Source organism: Manis pentadactyla, chromosome 4 (assembly GCF_030020395.1).
Source record: "Manis pentadactyla isolate mManPen7 chromosome 4, mManPen7.hap1, whole genome shotgun sequence".
Taxonomy (NCBI): Eukaryota; Metazoa; Chordata; class Mammalia; order Pholidota; family Manidae; genus Manis; species Manis pentadactyla.
The window spans coordinates 109,535,495-109,551,165 of NC_080022.1; the positions used below are offsets into that span (position 1 = coordinate 109,535,495).

Below are 15,671 nucleotides of genomic sequence, written 5' to 3' on the forward strand. Positions count from 1 at the left end.
GTTGCAAAATATAAGAAATGTGTTTTATACTTTTAAATATTCTAAGCTTCCTTTGACCTGTCCCTCACTACATTCAAAGTGACTTCTGGATTAATTTGTGTGACTTACAGGGCATGTACTTTGTCTCCTCTGTGCTGCTGATCCGAATGAGCATGCCTCTAGAATACCGCACCATCATCACCGAAGTCCTTGGAGAGCTGCAGTTCAACTTCTATCACCGCTGGTTTGATGTGATCTTCCTGGTCAGTGCTCTCTCCAGCATATTGTTCCTCTATTTGGCTCACAAACAGGCACCAGAGAAGCATATGGCACCTTGAACTCATGTCTACTGCAGACTGCTACAGGCCAGTGGTGTCCAAATTTGGATATAAGAGAGAAAAATAATGGAGGAGACAAGGGCCTAGTGTTTTTTAAACAAACAAATGTGGTGGTAGCATATTCTACCTCTAGCTTATGCCTTCCTACTCAGATAATACTGTGACCGCGAGTACCATCAGTTAGAACATGAGAGAGTGAAGTGACGCAAGCCTAGTACTCTGCTGAGAGCATCCTGAGTGAATCTGAGGTCAGTGCAGTATTTGGGGATGGAGGGAAGACCCTAGAAACTAGGAGGAAAAATACACTGGAACTCTTGGATAAGAGAAGTCTAAGGTAGCTGAGCCAAACACATAGGATTTCTGTTTAATTCAAGATTCACATGGAGGGTGTATGGTTTCCCTTTGAGACTGTCATTCATTAAAATCAGAGATTGTAACTCTTTGGCCTTAGCTTCATTTTATCAAGGATAGCTTGTTATGTTGAGAGATCTAACAGGAGTTGCCATCCCACCCCTGCTCCATTAAAATAACCAAGAGGTTGTCTTTTATTTTCTGGGGAAGGAATGTTATGCAACTGAAATAGATTCTACCTAGAAAGACTTAAATTATGTCATTTTTCTTGATTTCCTTTTAAGCATGAATTATTCTACATTCAATTGAATATAATGTCTCATTTTTTCTTACCATCTGCCTCTCATGCTGTGGGGTAAAACTATGAATAACTTAACTGAAATAAGTCACTTCCTTATCCTAGGACTCAATTTCTTCATCTGTTAAAGGACAATGTTAGAAAAGTTGTAGAACCTTCAGAAATGCAATTTAAGAAACTTCTGAATTTTATTACCAGGAAGTCTCTCTTTATTACTAAGATCTTACTCTGAATTTTATTGTGTTTTAGGTTTCTAGAGGCAAAATGAAGGTTAAAGCATAAAAAGCTTACCAAACAAGACTGCTATTAAGGTTGTGTTAGCTAACAGGGAAGGTTTAAGCATACTCAAAATGCATTTTAATGACATTTATTTTAGCGACCACAACATTCTTAAAAACATAATTTTAATAGGCTTATCATCTCAGATACTTTAATTAGCAGCTTTCCAATATACAGATTCATGAGTCATCTTTGGTAAGAGATATCATCATACAGAGAAATGTAGTTAAGTTGAAGCTTAAAAGAGACCAAATAAAAAGAATCTGGCCTCTGCCTTAACTCTTCATAAACTGACCTTAAATAAGCCTTCTATTACAAAAGCCACCCCAAGACAAATGACAAAAGAAGATAATCACACCTGATGAACTAGTTTCCAGAGGAGTTCTTTAGCAGAGACAGAAAATGGGTGGCAGCTCATTCCTTAGGAAAGGATTCCTGTTAAATACCCAGAAACAGCTCTCAGCCAAAGCCATTATTTATTCTCGTCACATCTCTGTATCTTCAGAATTGGTAGAAGAATGAGATGCTGTACTGTGGGCCTGTGCAAAAGAAAACAATCTGTAAGTGGTAGAGTGTGAGCATCATGAGTTAGATGGTCTATTCCAGAGCTGAATTACCTAAGTCAGGGACTGGAGGCACTCACTAGAAGCCAGGTGACCCGAATTCTTCACTTGGCTTTGTTCCTAGTTTGCTATTTGACACTAAATCTCCTAATTCCTATATATATTTCTTTTCTATAAAGCTAGCATAGTACTATAATTGATTTCCTTAGAGATATTATAGAACTTTTAAAACACAACTAGAATACTTTCCTTATTAAGTAGTCCAGAATACTGAGTCAGTAGCTATTGTATATGTTATGGTCTAAATGTTTAGGTGATTTCCCAAAATTCATGTGTTGAAATCCTAATCCTGAAATTAGGTGATGGTATTAGGAGGTGCTTAGGTCATGAAGTCAGATCTGTCATTTTGGGGATTAGTGCCCTTATAAAAAGAGGCCTCCCAAGGCCCCCTTAGCTCCTTCCACCACGTGAGGACCCAGCAAGAAGCCAGCAGTCTGCAGCCCAGAAGAGGGCCTTCACCATATGCCGGATCTGTTGGGGCCGTAATCTTGGATTTCCCAGCCTCCAGAACTGTGAGAGTAAATATTTGTTGTTTTAAGCCACCCAGCCTATGGTATTTTGTTATAGTAGCCCAAATGAACTAAGACAGTATGTATTAAAAATTAGTGTTTGTTTTTTATATTACCAATCAGCAGAATTAAATTAATGTAGTGGAAAGAAAAGTAATATAAAACAAAAGTTAGTCTTGGCTTTGCCATATGCTTCCTTTATGAACTTTGATAGGTCACTTCCCTTTTGGACCTCAAGTTCATCTATGAAAAGAAATTGGAAAAAAACATAAAACTGAGACTTACTAAGGAATTTGTGTAATCCACATACATATAAAATAATGGTTACTCCTCTCCAGGAATACAATTTCAATACCTGCCATTTATTTTAAAAACAACATTGTCTCTGACCACCATCATTCATTTTCATGCTTACCATGAACTAGGCACTGCTCAAAGCACTTTAATAGTCTTAGTTAATGTAAACCTGATAATAATCCTGCAAAATATCCTTGTTTTATTGGTGGGATACTGAGAGACACAAAGAATAAGTCCATTTGCCCAAGGCTGGTAAGTGGAGGAACGGGAATTTGTAGGTAGTCTGATTCACATTCTTCTTGTGGCTCCCACAGTAATTTTGATAAACTTCTTACTTTTCTTTGTTGATGATCAACTCTAGGCAGTTACTGTCAGCTCCATACTATGAAAAAGAAATTTGTTGTCCGTATACTACTTCCTCTCCACCACAGTAACTTGATTTGCTAGTTTTCTTTACATAGTGATTTTCTAGTATTTTAGGAAATATGTGGTAAACATGGACAGGAGGCACACTTATTAAGGACATAACCATACTCTGGTAAGCTAGATCACTAAAAGAAACACATCACCACTCACTCGTTCTTTTGCCGTGTGTGAGTCGTGCTCTGATTCCCCCAGCATTCCTTCTTTGGATTCAGCAGAGGCAGCCAGTGGATCAGCCATAGAGGACACAACAGGGATTTTCTTAGCCTGGAAATAATTATAGGCATTCTTTCCACAGACTAAGAGTGTGACATTCTTCCCACTGCTCTGGATTCTGTCCACCACCTTGTCATAGGGTTCATCCAGCACATTCACGCCATTCACCTCGATGATGATATCCTCATCCTCCAGCCCAGCCAGGTTAGCCGGGCCGCCCTTCTGTACCTGTCAGTAAGGGATCTGAGTTACCACCTCCAAACAGGCATAAGGGGGTGTTAGACTAGCTTCCCTTCAGAAGAAAGGTTCTCTAATGCATTTCTGCTTTTGAAAACTACAACTTCCATACTCAATTGAGTAGAATTACAGTGGTTGGACATTACATGGTATATCTTCTGGGTTGAAGGCATTAGATTTCATAGGTCTGCCTTCTTCATTCCCAACTTGAGAGCTGTAGGGATAGTCTTCTCAATGTCAATCCCTACAGGGTAGGGACATTATGCCAAATGCACAGAAGCAAACAAGTCACTCCCAGAGTTGATAGTGACTGCCAACTATAGTCCTATCAACACATTCTGTTTGATTTGAAAGTATCTAAAGAGAATTAGGTGGAACAGAAGTTCAAGAAACAAAAATGTGAGCTTAGCATGTGTTAATAGTTACCTTAAAAGGTACAGGACCATGACAGCATTTACTTGAACTCAAGGGAAGACCCCTCAGTGTAGGCCTTCAATCCAACCTTTTTACTAAGCCAACAATGAGTGGGAGAAACTGAGTCTCTCCTAGCTGTGGCTGTGTTCATTGGGCTGCCGGAACCAGATTACCATACCTCTTTGACGAATGGGCCTGGCTGACCCCGAATCACATTTAGGTGAAAACCATAGCCATTTTCACCTTTAACCAGCCTGCAGAGTTTAGGCTTCTCTCCTTCTTCCTCTGTAGCATCTGGACTTGAGACATCCAGAGGGGCCAGAGCAGGAGCCAGAGCCTCCTTGATAGAACCATTAGGTAGCTCTTGACTTTGGTAGTAGAGAAATGGAGAAAATTGAGCCTTTTGAAAATAAAGGGGAAAAAAACAGTTGTAACTATGAGTAGTCTTTATGAAATATGTTGATTTAATTTACAAGGTGTCATATATATTCCACTCCTCTTCCGGATACATCTGACTGTGGGCTTTAAAATTTCTCTGCTACCCCAACCAGAAAGAGTACAAAGGAAGAGTCAGGTCGATCATGGACTAACGCATATAAACGTGTAAGCAAATGCACATATACATAAAATAAAAGTTGTATGAAATGTTCAAAGATCCAAAAGCAGGTCTAACAAAATTGCTAGTTTCTTCTGACTAGTGAGCAAGTCACTGAACGACCATGGGCGTTCTCCCTGTTGGCAGGTTACACACTGAGTGACTTGTCCAGGATCTCATGAAAAGTAGGTTCATCTGGCCTTCCCTCTTCAGTAAGATGGTCTTCAGAGCTCCTTAAACACATTAGAGTAAGTGAAACAAAAGACACTATTTTCATTGCTCTCTGAAGTACATATACACAGTAATTGTGGGGAGATGGTAGAGGGCAGCAGCAATCATATGGTCACATATGGTAACAAAAGTTTGCTTTGCTACTTACTTCTCCTGCTCCCCATCTGGTCCTGTGATCTGTTGTACTCAGTTTATTTTACTATTTATTGTTGTAACCAGTCATTGACATTTCTGTTATGCCGAACTTTTCACCATCTTTAAATACTTCTAACCCATCTCAACTCCCAGACCATCCATGTGAAGACAGGGATGGTCTTGAATACAGAAGCAGCACAAAACAGGAAACATGACTGATTTTTTTAATAGAATGAAGTGTTCAGCTGATTGTGGGGTTTGGTTGAGAGAATTGAAAGGATAGATTTGGGTATGGTGAGATCTTGCATCTGTTGTTAAATTGCTTCCCATAAGTGTTTAGGACATTTGTTAGGCAGTGAGTAGAAAATCAAGTAATTGAAAGTGAGTACAATGTGTCATCTACCCTGAATCATACTGTTCAACAGCCTGGCTAAAATTAGATTTGAGATCCTCTAGTTAGTATAGTACTTGAAATTTATTTCTGTTTAAATCTGTCTTACTAACCACAAGAGCACATCTTCCTTTCTAAGCAAGAGTAGCACCAGCACAGAACCTCCTAGTTAACCAAATCACCTAACTTCAGACCCTTCGATGATACACTTGCAAGTCTTCCACATTTCTTTCTCTCTTTTTAAAATGTAGAAAATTATCAAAGTGACTTATTACATGCAAAAATACCTCTGATATCACTACCCAAAAAAGCAAATCAAATATTGTATCTGGCAGTGACAGCCAATCTTGAGGCAAAGTATAGTAACATTAAAAAACATTTAATGAGTTTTTATTCATTCTTCAAATATTTGGGTGTCTAGTATGTGCCAGGAACTGGTTAGATGTTTGTTTTATTCACTGTGTGTCTCAAAGATCCACAACCTATCGAGCTTACTTTGGGGGGTGGGAGGGGACAGGGAGGAAGAAGATGGGGACAGACATCTTTTTTATCAAAGTTTTATATTAACTAAAACATTAAAACTTTAGTTAAATCTTGGGCAAATTACCCTCCCTGTGCCTAATCTCTCTTGTGACAGATTAGGAGGAATTATATATATATATATATATATATTAGCCATTCATCTGTCAGTGGACACTGGGTTAATTTTATCTTGGGTTATTGTGACTTCATTTGTGGCCTAGTATGTGGTCTATTCTGGAGAATATCCCATGTGCACTTGAGAAGAATGTGTATCCTGTTGTTGGGTAGAGTGTTCTCTGTATGTCTGTTAAACCTAGCTGGTTTATTGTTCAATTCCTCTAGTTCCTTACTTACCTTGTTATTCTATCTATTATTTACAGTAGGATTCTAAAGTCTCCAACGATTATAGAACAATTTCTCCTTTCAATTTTGTCAATTTTTTCTCATATTTTTTCCAGCTTTATTAACATATAATTGATAATTTGATACATTGTGAAATGGATACCACAATCAAGTTAATTAACATAACTATCACCTTACATAGTTACCATTTAGCCTTTCATTCCCCAAAGCCTATGCTTAAAACTCTCCCCTGGTTACCTTTCTTGACACTGGCCTTCTTAAAGTGAGGTTCTCAGAACTGACACAATGTTGATTTAACAAATATATGTGCTGGGCATCATTCTGAACACTCTAAACAGCTCACTCAGCCTCATGGCCGCCCTTCACGGTAGCCACCCCGACCTTACAACAAAGGGAAGGCACAGGAAGGGTAGGTAACTTGCCCAAGGTTACATTAAGTAATTTCAAGTATGGTCTGATGTCTTCAAAACCACTAATATAGCTTTAAATCACCTTTTTGGGCGGGCGCAGCTACTTAGAGTGTCATTCAAGTTTCTGGTCTTTCTCTATAGTCATCAAATAAGATCTCACCATTTGGTATTCATACAATTTACTTTTCAGTTAGTATAGTACTTTAAATTTATTTGTTTAAACTTGCTAGCTTTTATTCTTTCTATCCTGACTAGATATTTTGAATATTAATTATAGTCTCTAGTAAACTATCCATGAGCACATTAAGTCATCTGTATGACTTAAGTACATTAAATATGTTTTCTATGTTTCCATCCAGATTTGATAATAAACTAGCTTAGAATAAGAACAAGTAGCATTCCATTAGAGATACTTGTTTCATTTCACACTGTTCCAATATCAAGTATTATTTAGGTATGGTTGTTCAACTAGCTAAAAATCCATTAATTTTTCTGTCATCCAGTTCACTCTTTAATCTTCTTTACACAAGTATTTTGAAATATCCAATCAAACTGTGCTGAGAAAGTATCTGGTATAATGAATTAAAAACTTGAGTTCAAATACTGGCTTCAGTCTTTACTAAGCTGGGTGACTAGCAAATCCATCAGTCTCTGTAAGCTTCAATTTTTCAGTCTACAAGAAGGAACTAATACCACCACCACCACCCATATCATTCCTCCCTCTGTATCCTTTATGTACCTTTGGATACTACTTTTATATATCACATAGAACAAGTTTATCTTTGTTATCTTTGTGACCAATACCTAGCAAGGCAGATGGTACTTAGAAGGCCCCCAAATGTCTTTTAAGATACACTGAATCTCAGTTCTTCTGATAAAATAAAAATATTGTAAAAAGCTTAAATCATGCAGATAATAACTGTTCTGATTAAGAGTTATGGGGAAATAAAGTTAGTTTGACACACTTGATCTTGGTGAATCTATGTTCTACCTTGCTAAGGCTTGCCAGCTGTTTAATAATCCTTTTGTGACGTTTACATGGGATTAATGGGACTTACTGGTCTACAGTTTATAAAGTCCATTGTTTCCTATTTAGGAAATTTGGGCTACATCTGCCAAATTCCAAGTATAGATTCTCCTCAGATCACCAAGAGTAACTCTGCAGTTATATTTGCAAATTCTTTCAAAATCTTGAATCTAAGGGCTTAAAAGTCATGTGCCAATCACTTGGCATTCTCTTACCAGTAACAATTTGAGCTTCACTGCAGCCTTAATGATAATTGTTATGCCCCTTCCAGTATGAAGATCAAAGTGGTAACTTAGCCAAAGTTTGAGGGCATGAGTGAATGGACCTGAGCTGAATGCATGAATATGTGGTCTTATATTACTTACCAGTCTATATATGTTGTCAGTCTCTTTATCTACCACCAGTAGTGAAGTCTGATCTCCACCCTTTCTAATCATTTCCACCACACTGTCATGATCAAGGGATTCCACAGACTCGCCATTGACAGCAACTACCAGGTCATTGTTCTTCAAGCCAGCCTCCTCTGCTGGACTTCCAGAATCTATGTCCTTGACGATTTGACCTACCACCCCCCAAAAAAAAATAATGAGAAAGACCCCTAAAAAAACAAACTGGAATTACTGCTATAACACAAGGCCCTTATAAAATAGATATGAAAGGCCTGCTGAGTACAGATACTGTCCCTCTCACTGGCATCCTAGGTAGCCTCTAAAGCACCCAATCCAGCCCATTTCCTGCACAAAGCCCTCTCCAGAAACAAACCTAGCCATATATAATGAAAGAGTCTTAAAGAAATAAGTCATGTTACTGAAAGCATCTGAGATTCGATCTTGACAGAAGAGCATGCAAGTGTCAAGGGTCAGCAAGTTCCAAGGAAGTCAGCGGGCCTACTTGCATCCATACATCTTACATAGAAGCTAAGCCATAAAAAAGGAGGAAGGCAAGAATGAACAGAACCAAGGAATTCAGCTCCCAGGAAACCCATGCTGGCATTTTAGTAGCAACTGCATATTTTTTATTGTGAATGCGTTTGTGTGTGCACACCTCAAGGATGTTGTCTTTAGCCTTGTCCTAACTTGAACTATCTTCACCAGATGCCACTATGTCTCTCACACATTTCTTATCACTCACACTGTTTTAACAAACTCCAGTCTCTTTTCCATCTAGCCGCTGGGCATCTCCAACTGGATATCTCGTAGTTCCTTCAAATGTAATGTATAGAAACTAAAAATCATCTCTGCCCACCCATCTCTCCCTACCCAAAGCCCCTCTTCTTCATCACCTGTTAGTGGGGAGCACCATCGTGCCCATCAGTGACACTTGGCAACTGAAGAATCGGCATTCGCTCCCTATATCTAGTCAACTGCTAAGTGCCCGATGCTACCTCAGTATGTATCTCCTCTTACTTGGTCCTACTTCCTCTACCCTAAGTGCAGTTTGCATTAGTTCCTGCCTTGAATTCTACCAAAACTCCTACAGCACCTTACCAGTTGCTCTCTTTCCCTAATCCTTGTCTTCTCTGCTATAGACCTGCCCTCAGATTCATCTTGATGCAGTGTCTGGCCGTCACTCCCCAGGTCAACAGCATGAGCATGGGCTCTGAAACTAAACACCTGAATTTCATCCCAGTTATACCACAACTAACTATTTGACCTTATAATAATTACTGTATCTTCTCCAAGACCTCAATTTCAGCAGTTCTTGCAGAAGTATTAGGAGTAATTGAGATTTGTAAAGCCCCCAAGACACTATAGGCTTAATTATTTTCTTCTCTGTCACACAGCTTAAAAAATTATAACTCCCCATTAACTAGAGAACCATCCAAACTACTCAACCTAGCATTAAAGGTCATTCCTCTTCTCTCACCAACCTACCTCTCTAACTTGGTTACAGTGCTACACATTAGTTGCCAATCAAACTGTATCCTATCTTCATGGAATGGCCTTCCATGTCCCTGCTTCATCTACTTGTCCAAATTCTATTCATACTACAAAGCCTGAGATCAAGTGTTACCTTGACTGTGAGGCCTTGCAGTATCTTTTTGGTGAGGAAAGCTTGCTCCAACCTTGGATTCCCATAGTACCTTATCCACCCTATATTAATCTATCCTCAGTTAGGGACACGTATCTTATCTCCTCTACAAGTAAGAGGCTCCTGGACTGAGGAATTCCTGTCTGATTCACTTGATATCATCAAACGCCCTGAAGATGTTTTTACATAATATGAACCAAATTAATTTGACGAATTAATGTAAACTGTATAATGAAAAGAAGATAGTAACTTCTGGTAAATAACAGTTTGCAAGGCCTGAACCCATATTTTTTTTTTGTATTCAGCTTCCCTCAGAGGACCATTGTTCTTTCCTTGTTGAGTTACAAGGCATCAGAAAGCCTCCTGGTTCTGTTTGAGTCCCAGATCCCGACCCACACCTCTGCCTCATATCTAATGGTGTGTTGAAGCTGGTTCACACCAGTTCATGAGAACCAATTCTGTGCAATACTTCTCAACTTGGCATCTTGTGACAGCATGTTAGAGTTTGAAATCAGACATGGTGGGAGTAATTACACCACAAAAATCAACAAATACTACAAATTGGGGTTACTTTTTTTTCCCCCAGAGAACCAATTTGCCAGCATTACTACTTCCCAGATCCCAAATTCCTTGTCATTCTGCTGTGGGAACCTTGGGATGGCCTTCATTAGGTCCCCCTATGACTTGAAAACTGACCCAGCTATGCTTTCTAGTTTCTTACTGTCCCATCATATATCTGGTGGGGGTTTGGGGGCCTAATGGAACTCTGGAGTCAGAGAGGGGTGAAGAATTGGATGGTCACACTGCCAGGCTTTCTGCTGCAGTGCCTTACCTTGCTGTTCTGGACCTGTCCTCAGATAGAAACCATAGCCATTGCTTCCCCTCTTCATCTCCACAATCCGAGGCTGGTGTGGTAGCAGCTTGAAGCTGGCTGTTTCTCTCTTGAATTTTATCTTCTGTTCACTATGGTGCTTGTCAGTTTCCTTGTCTACCAGCAGGAACACTACACAACTGCCAGACTTCTTCACCTGGAATTACACACACAGGTGAAGACCAATATCAATCTCTTAGAACAATGCTAGGAAATAGGAAAGTTATTATATAGAGGCACACAGTCTACATTCAACAGCAAATATGGGATGTAAGACCTGAATTAAAGCTATAATATTCTTTCCTATCACTTCCATGTCTACTGTTGTTTTTCCTTTGTTAGGTATGACTTCACCCACACAGACGTTAACTTAACCCAAGTGAAAACTGGAATTCAGAAAACCCAGAAAGGTACTTTTTTAAAGACTAGAAAAGGAGTTTGGAAAAGAAAATGAAGGTTTTTGAAAGATCATTCTACCAAGAGAAGATAAAGTTGGCCAATTTTCAAGGTTCCATATGACCTCAAAGGAAAATCTCAGAGTGTTTTCCATGTCGTGGAACCATGCTCAGTCATAAGATTTGGGGTAACAGGTCTTCCAAAACTCCCCATGTGTACCTCTGTATTCATGGCCACACTGGCTATCTTCCATTTTGCATTAAAATATTTTAGTAATATCTCCACATTGAATTTATTATGAATTCAGAGGGGACTCCCAACTGAGTACAAATAAGATTCAAAAGATAAAGTTAACGGTTCTTTACAACACTTTTCTTCTCAGATAACATGGAAGTATCAAAGGCCTTACTCCAAAACTATAAACACTGCTCATACTGCTAGTGAGTCTGTTTGCTCTCAGTACAAAGGATTAGATTCCGTTCATCACAAACTACCATGCCTGTCTTTCCATCACTTCCAATGAGAGGAGAGTGAAAGATAAGAAAGTGACACCTTTGGGATATACCTTTGCAACCACTTCCACATGGCTGGCATTTTCCACATTCTCTCCATTCACTTCAATCAGGTGATCATCAACCAGGACCCCAGCTTTCCTAGCCACACCTTGAGGTGTTATGTCAGTCATGTACACGCCCTTTTTGCCTGAAAGAGTAGATGAACAAGTTAGACTCTGTTATATAGAAAGTCCAACAGCAAAGGGTTTTCCAATAACGCAAATTAGAACTTCCAGTTGTGAGGCTAACTCAAATACACTTTGGTTTCTGATCTAAAATTACAATTATAGTTCCTAGCACAAAACTTGACACAGCCATTACTCAGCTGGTTTTTGTTGATTTAAATAGAATGTCTGCGTCCAACTAAATGCAAGGAAGGAATCTCAGGTGGCACTGGCCTCTTGAACCAGAAAAATACCAAATCAGACACATGGTGCATCATTGTATTATACGCCCTTGCTTCACATTTGTAGAATTAGAAGGCATCTGCTCTATTCTGTCCTCTTTAATTAGTACTATCACCAACAATCACATGCCAGTGTACCAGTAAATCTCACTGGTGCAGATTAATGAGGCTAGAGGCACAGGAGGGAGGGGAAAGCATGCATAAATACATCAGTCCACATTAGTAGGTGGTATGATTGAGGTGCTTCACATTCTTTCAAATTCCTAGGCCAAGGGTCACTTCATGAGGACTTACAAATGACTAGAAAAATCATCAATAGGTGCTCAAGAATTTGTTGAATAAATTAATGACCACTCAGATACTCTGAGAGATGAAAAGAGATACCATTCTTATTGAAAAGTAGCTATTATCTGAAAAGCCTCCTTTTTCTTGCCTCTTATTCTCCATTCTCCCCTTACCCTCACCCTAAGGAGGCTAGAGAAGAGTAACAGAAGCATCAGCTCTCTAATGCCCTGGCCTCAAAGGCTCAGCCTAAAACATACTGGGGGACAGGAGTGCCCAGTGTCCCCTGCCCCACTGTGCTGCTGTCCAGTGTCCTCATATATTATTTAACAAAAAATAATATGAAAGCAAGGGAAGGGCCAAGGAGGAAAGAGAAGCTGCTGTTGAATATCCATGGCAACTGAAAAGTTAGTCAAGAGAAGTCATTAACTGACAGCAAATACAGTTCTTCTGGACTGTTGTCCACACCCCACCCTCAGGCTCACCTTGGATAGTTTTCAGAGAGAAGCCATAGCTGCTCCCCTCCTTCACTAGGTAGCAGAGCCGTGGCTGGGTCCAAGTCTGCGCTCCTCCATTCATGACAGGGGGCAGTTTCTTATCATTCAGACTCGGTTCCTTCTGACTTTGACCCACCTCTTTCAAGTCTACTCGTTTTCTCATGGCTTTCTCATAGGAATCCCCATCCAGAACTAGTAAAGTCACTGAATTCCCACTCTTTCTGACCAGATCCACAACCTAGGCAGAAGAAAGAAAAAGATGACTTTAACTAATAACCCTCTGTTATTCTCCAGAGGGGATGTTCACCATCTGGCTCATATTTGGCTCTGGAGATTCTGATAGCTGACCTCCAACACCAAAATAGAAGATAGTGCCCCAGCCATCTCCACCACAGCCCTCCAGAGATCCAAGTGCAGATTATGCTCAGCCTTCAGCACTGTTAGAATCTAGAGCGTGGTGCTACTCCAGCCTCGGGGACTCCTACGAGAACCGGTCCTTTCTAGGGACGAATGCTGTCCTAGAGCACAGCAGGTCCTCCTGGGCCTTTGAAGACAGAAGGGTGCAGTGAAACGAGCACCTGTTTGGAGGCAGGCAGAACTGGGGCAAGGTCAGACCCTCCCATATATTCACCACATGAACACATTAGCAGGCTAAGTTATCTGACCCTCCACTTCCTCATCTGTGAAGTGGTAACATGTAACTCATGGGTGGTGATGAGGATTTAACAAAAAATTATATGAAATTGCCTAGGATAGTTCCTGGCATATAGCAAACATGTAATGCATAGTAGGCCTGACACTACTCAAATCTGGGAATGATTTTTACAATTTTTTATTAGTTGTAGGAGACTTGACTAGCCAGCAGTAAGTACAGTCATAAAAGTGTTCTGCCCTGCCAATGGCAGCCAGGACATCGTCATTGATCCCAAAAATGATAAGCAGGTGTGGGGGATGAAGAGATCTTGAATGTACCCAGATGCCCCATTCACCTGCATATGCTCCTCCTTGTCCACAAAGACACCATTGATCCTAAGAACTCTGTCTCCATCCTGGAGACCTGCCTTCTCTGCTGGGCTACCCTTCTCAACCACCCGGACCAGGTGGCCATCAGTGTCCTTCTCAATTCGCAGGAAGAAGCCATAGCTTTGTCCTTCTTGTTTAGATAGCTTACATTCTCGGGGGTTGAAGGTGGAGACCATTTCTGTTACGAAAAACAAATGGATAAATCCATGAGAAAGAAAATCTAATTGGAGTGGGAACCCTGTCCTCCATCTCCTGTAATCTATTCTAATCATACCAGATCTAGACTATTTCGTTAGCAACACTGGGGAGGCCCACTTCCATGACTTGCTAATGATTTCCAATTTTTTCCTTAAGGATAGCCTCTTCACTTGAATTTCAGACCCTGTATTCAGATGGTTCTGGACACAGATGCCTCAATATCAATAGCTCCAAAACCAAATTCCTCTTTGTCCCCTGACCTCAAGAAATTAGGTCCAAACACATGACCTAAAACTTTTAAGAAAATACAAGCCCTCTTTCATTAAAGTATTTGAAGAGCCTGCCAAGTTCTCATCACTGGGGATAAAACTGTGTATAAGACAAATCTATAATTTACTCTCATATTGGGAAGAAAATATTTTTACAATAACTTGTGATGAATGTTATGCTAGGGAAGAATAGAGTGATAAGGGAGAATATAGCAGTGTCTTGGGAATACAGAATTGGGTGGGAAGAATTAAGAATGGCTTCCTGGACAACGTAAGAGTCTGTCGATAGAGGAATGAATAAAGAACATGTGGTATAGACCAAATAACTCCACTTTTACATATTTACTCGAAGAAAATAAAATCCCTGATTTGAAAGGATATATGCACCCACCCCTATGTTCACTGCTGCATTATTTACAATAGCCAAGATATGGAGGCAACCTAAGTGTCCATCATGGGTGAATGGATAAAGAAGATGTGGTACATACACACAATGGGATATTGTTCAGCCATAAAAAGAAAAATCCTGACATTTGCAACAACAGGGATGGATCTAGAGGGTATTATGCTCAGTGACATAAGCCAGGCAGAGAAAGACAAATACCATATGATTTCACTTATTTGTGGAATATAAAAACAAAGTAAAACAGAAGAAACAAAACAGCAGTAGACATAGACACTGAGAAGTGACTAATGGTTACCAAGGGAAGGGGAGTGGACAGGGAAGCGGGGAGGGTGACTGTTGAACCACTGTGATGTACATTTGGTAAAATAAAAATTTTTTTTAATCTAAAAAAAAAGAGATGGTAAGTAGACACAGTGGAATATTATTTGGCCTTAAAAAAGAAATAAATCCTGCCTTTGGTGACAACATAGAAGGACCTAGAGGGTATTATGCTAAGTGAAATAAGCCAGGCAGAAAAAGACAAATACCATGTGTCTGCACTTATATGTAGAATCTAAAAACAAAACAAAATGAATAAAATAGCAGTAGACTTATAGACACTGAGAAGTGACTGGTGGTTACCATGGGGGAGGGGCTGAGGTGGGTGTGTGAATTAGGTGAAGGGGATAAAAAGGCACAAAATCTCAATCAATATAAATTAGTCACGAGAATGAAAGTACAGCATAGACAATATAGTCAGGAGTTCTGTAATATCTTTCTATGTTGACAGTAACTATACTAGTTGGGATGAGGATTTAATAATGTACATAAATGTTGAATCACTATGTTGTATAATTGAAACCAATCTAATATTGTATATCAACTATACTTCAATTTTTTAAATATCCAAAAAATGATATAGTACATATATACAATGGCATATTACTCAGCCATAAAAAAGAATGAAGCCTTGCCATTTGCAACAACATGGATAGACCTAGAGGGTATTATGCTAAGTGAAATAGGTCAGACAGAGAAAGACAAACATCATATGATTTCACTTATATGCGGAATCTTAAAAATAAAACCTGAATAACCAAAACAGAAATAAACTCAGCACA

The 15,671-nt window shown here is 39.5% G+C and overlaps 2 protein-coding genes across 7 annotated transcripts in view; one reads left to right on the top strand and one right to left on the bottom strand.

The window, feature by feature from the left end:
• GPR89A (G protein-coupled receptor 89A) overlaps positions 1 to 973 on the top strand; it is a 68,425-nt gene extending 67,452 nt beyond the window's left edge. For all 4 annotated transcript variants that reach the window (XM_057500638.1, XM_057500639.1, XM_036924395.2 and 1 more), the window contains one exon: positions 111 to 973. In XM_057500638.1, the coding sequence (XP_057356621.1) occupies positions 111 to 317 (207 nt within the window). In that variant the 3' untranslated portion in view covers positions 318 to 973. The remainder of the gene's footprint in view (positions 1 to 110) is intronic.
• Positions 974 to 1,644: 671 nt separating this feature from the next.
• PDZK1 (PDZ domain containing 1) overlaps positions 1,645 to 15,671 on the bottom strand; it is a 34,641-nt gene continuing 20,614 nt past the window's right edge. For 2 of the 3 annotated variants that reach the window (XM_057500640.1, XM_036924399.2), the window contains exons 2-9: positions 13,665 to 13,876; positions 12,664 to 12,913; positions 11,502 to 11,638; positions 10,502 to 10,697; positions 8,004 to 8,200; positions 4,143 to 4,364; positions 3,251 to 3,541; positions 1,645 to 1,784 (exon numbers count right to left, since the gene is read on the bottom strand). In XM_057500640.1, coding sequence (XP_057356623.1) covers positions 1,731 to 1,784; positions 3,251 to 3,541; positions 4,143 to 4,364; positions 8,004 to 8,200; positions 10,502 to 10,697; positions 11,502 to 11,638; positions 12,664 to 12,913; positions 13,665 to 13,874 — 1,557 coding nt within the window. In that variant the 5' untranslated portion in view covers positions 13,875 to 13,876 and the 3' untranslated portion in view covers positions 1,645 to 1,730. The remainder of the gene's footprint in view (positions 1,785 to 3,250; positions 3,542 to 4,142; positions 4,365 to 8,003; positions 8,201 to 10,501; positions 10,698 to 11,501; positions 11,639 to 12,663; positions 12,914 to 13,664; positions 13,877 to 15,671) is intronic. The other variant, XM_036924400.2, reaches the window with a different exon arrangement.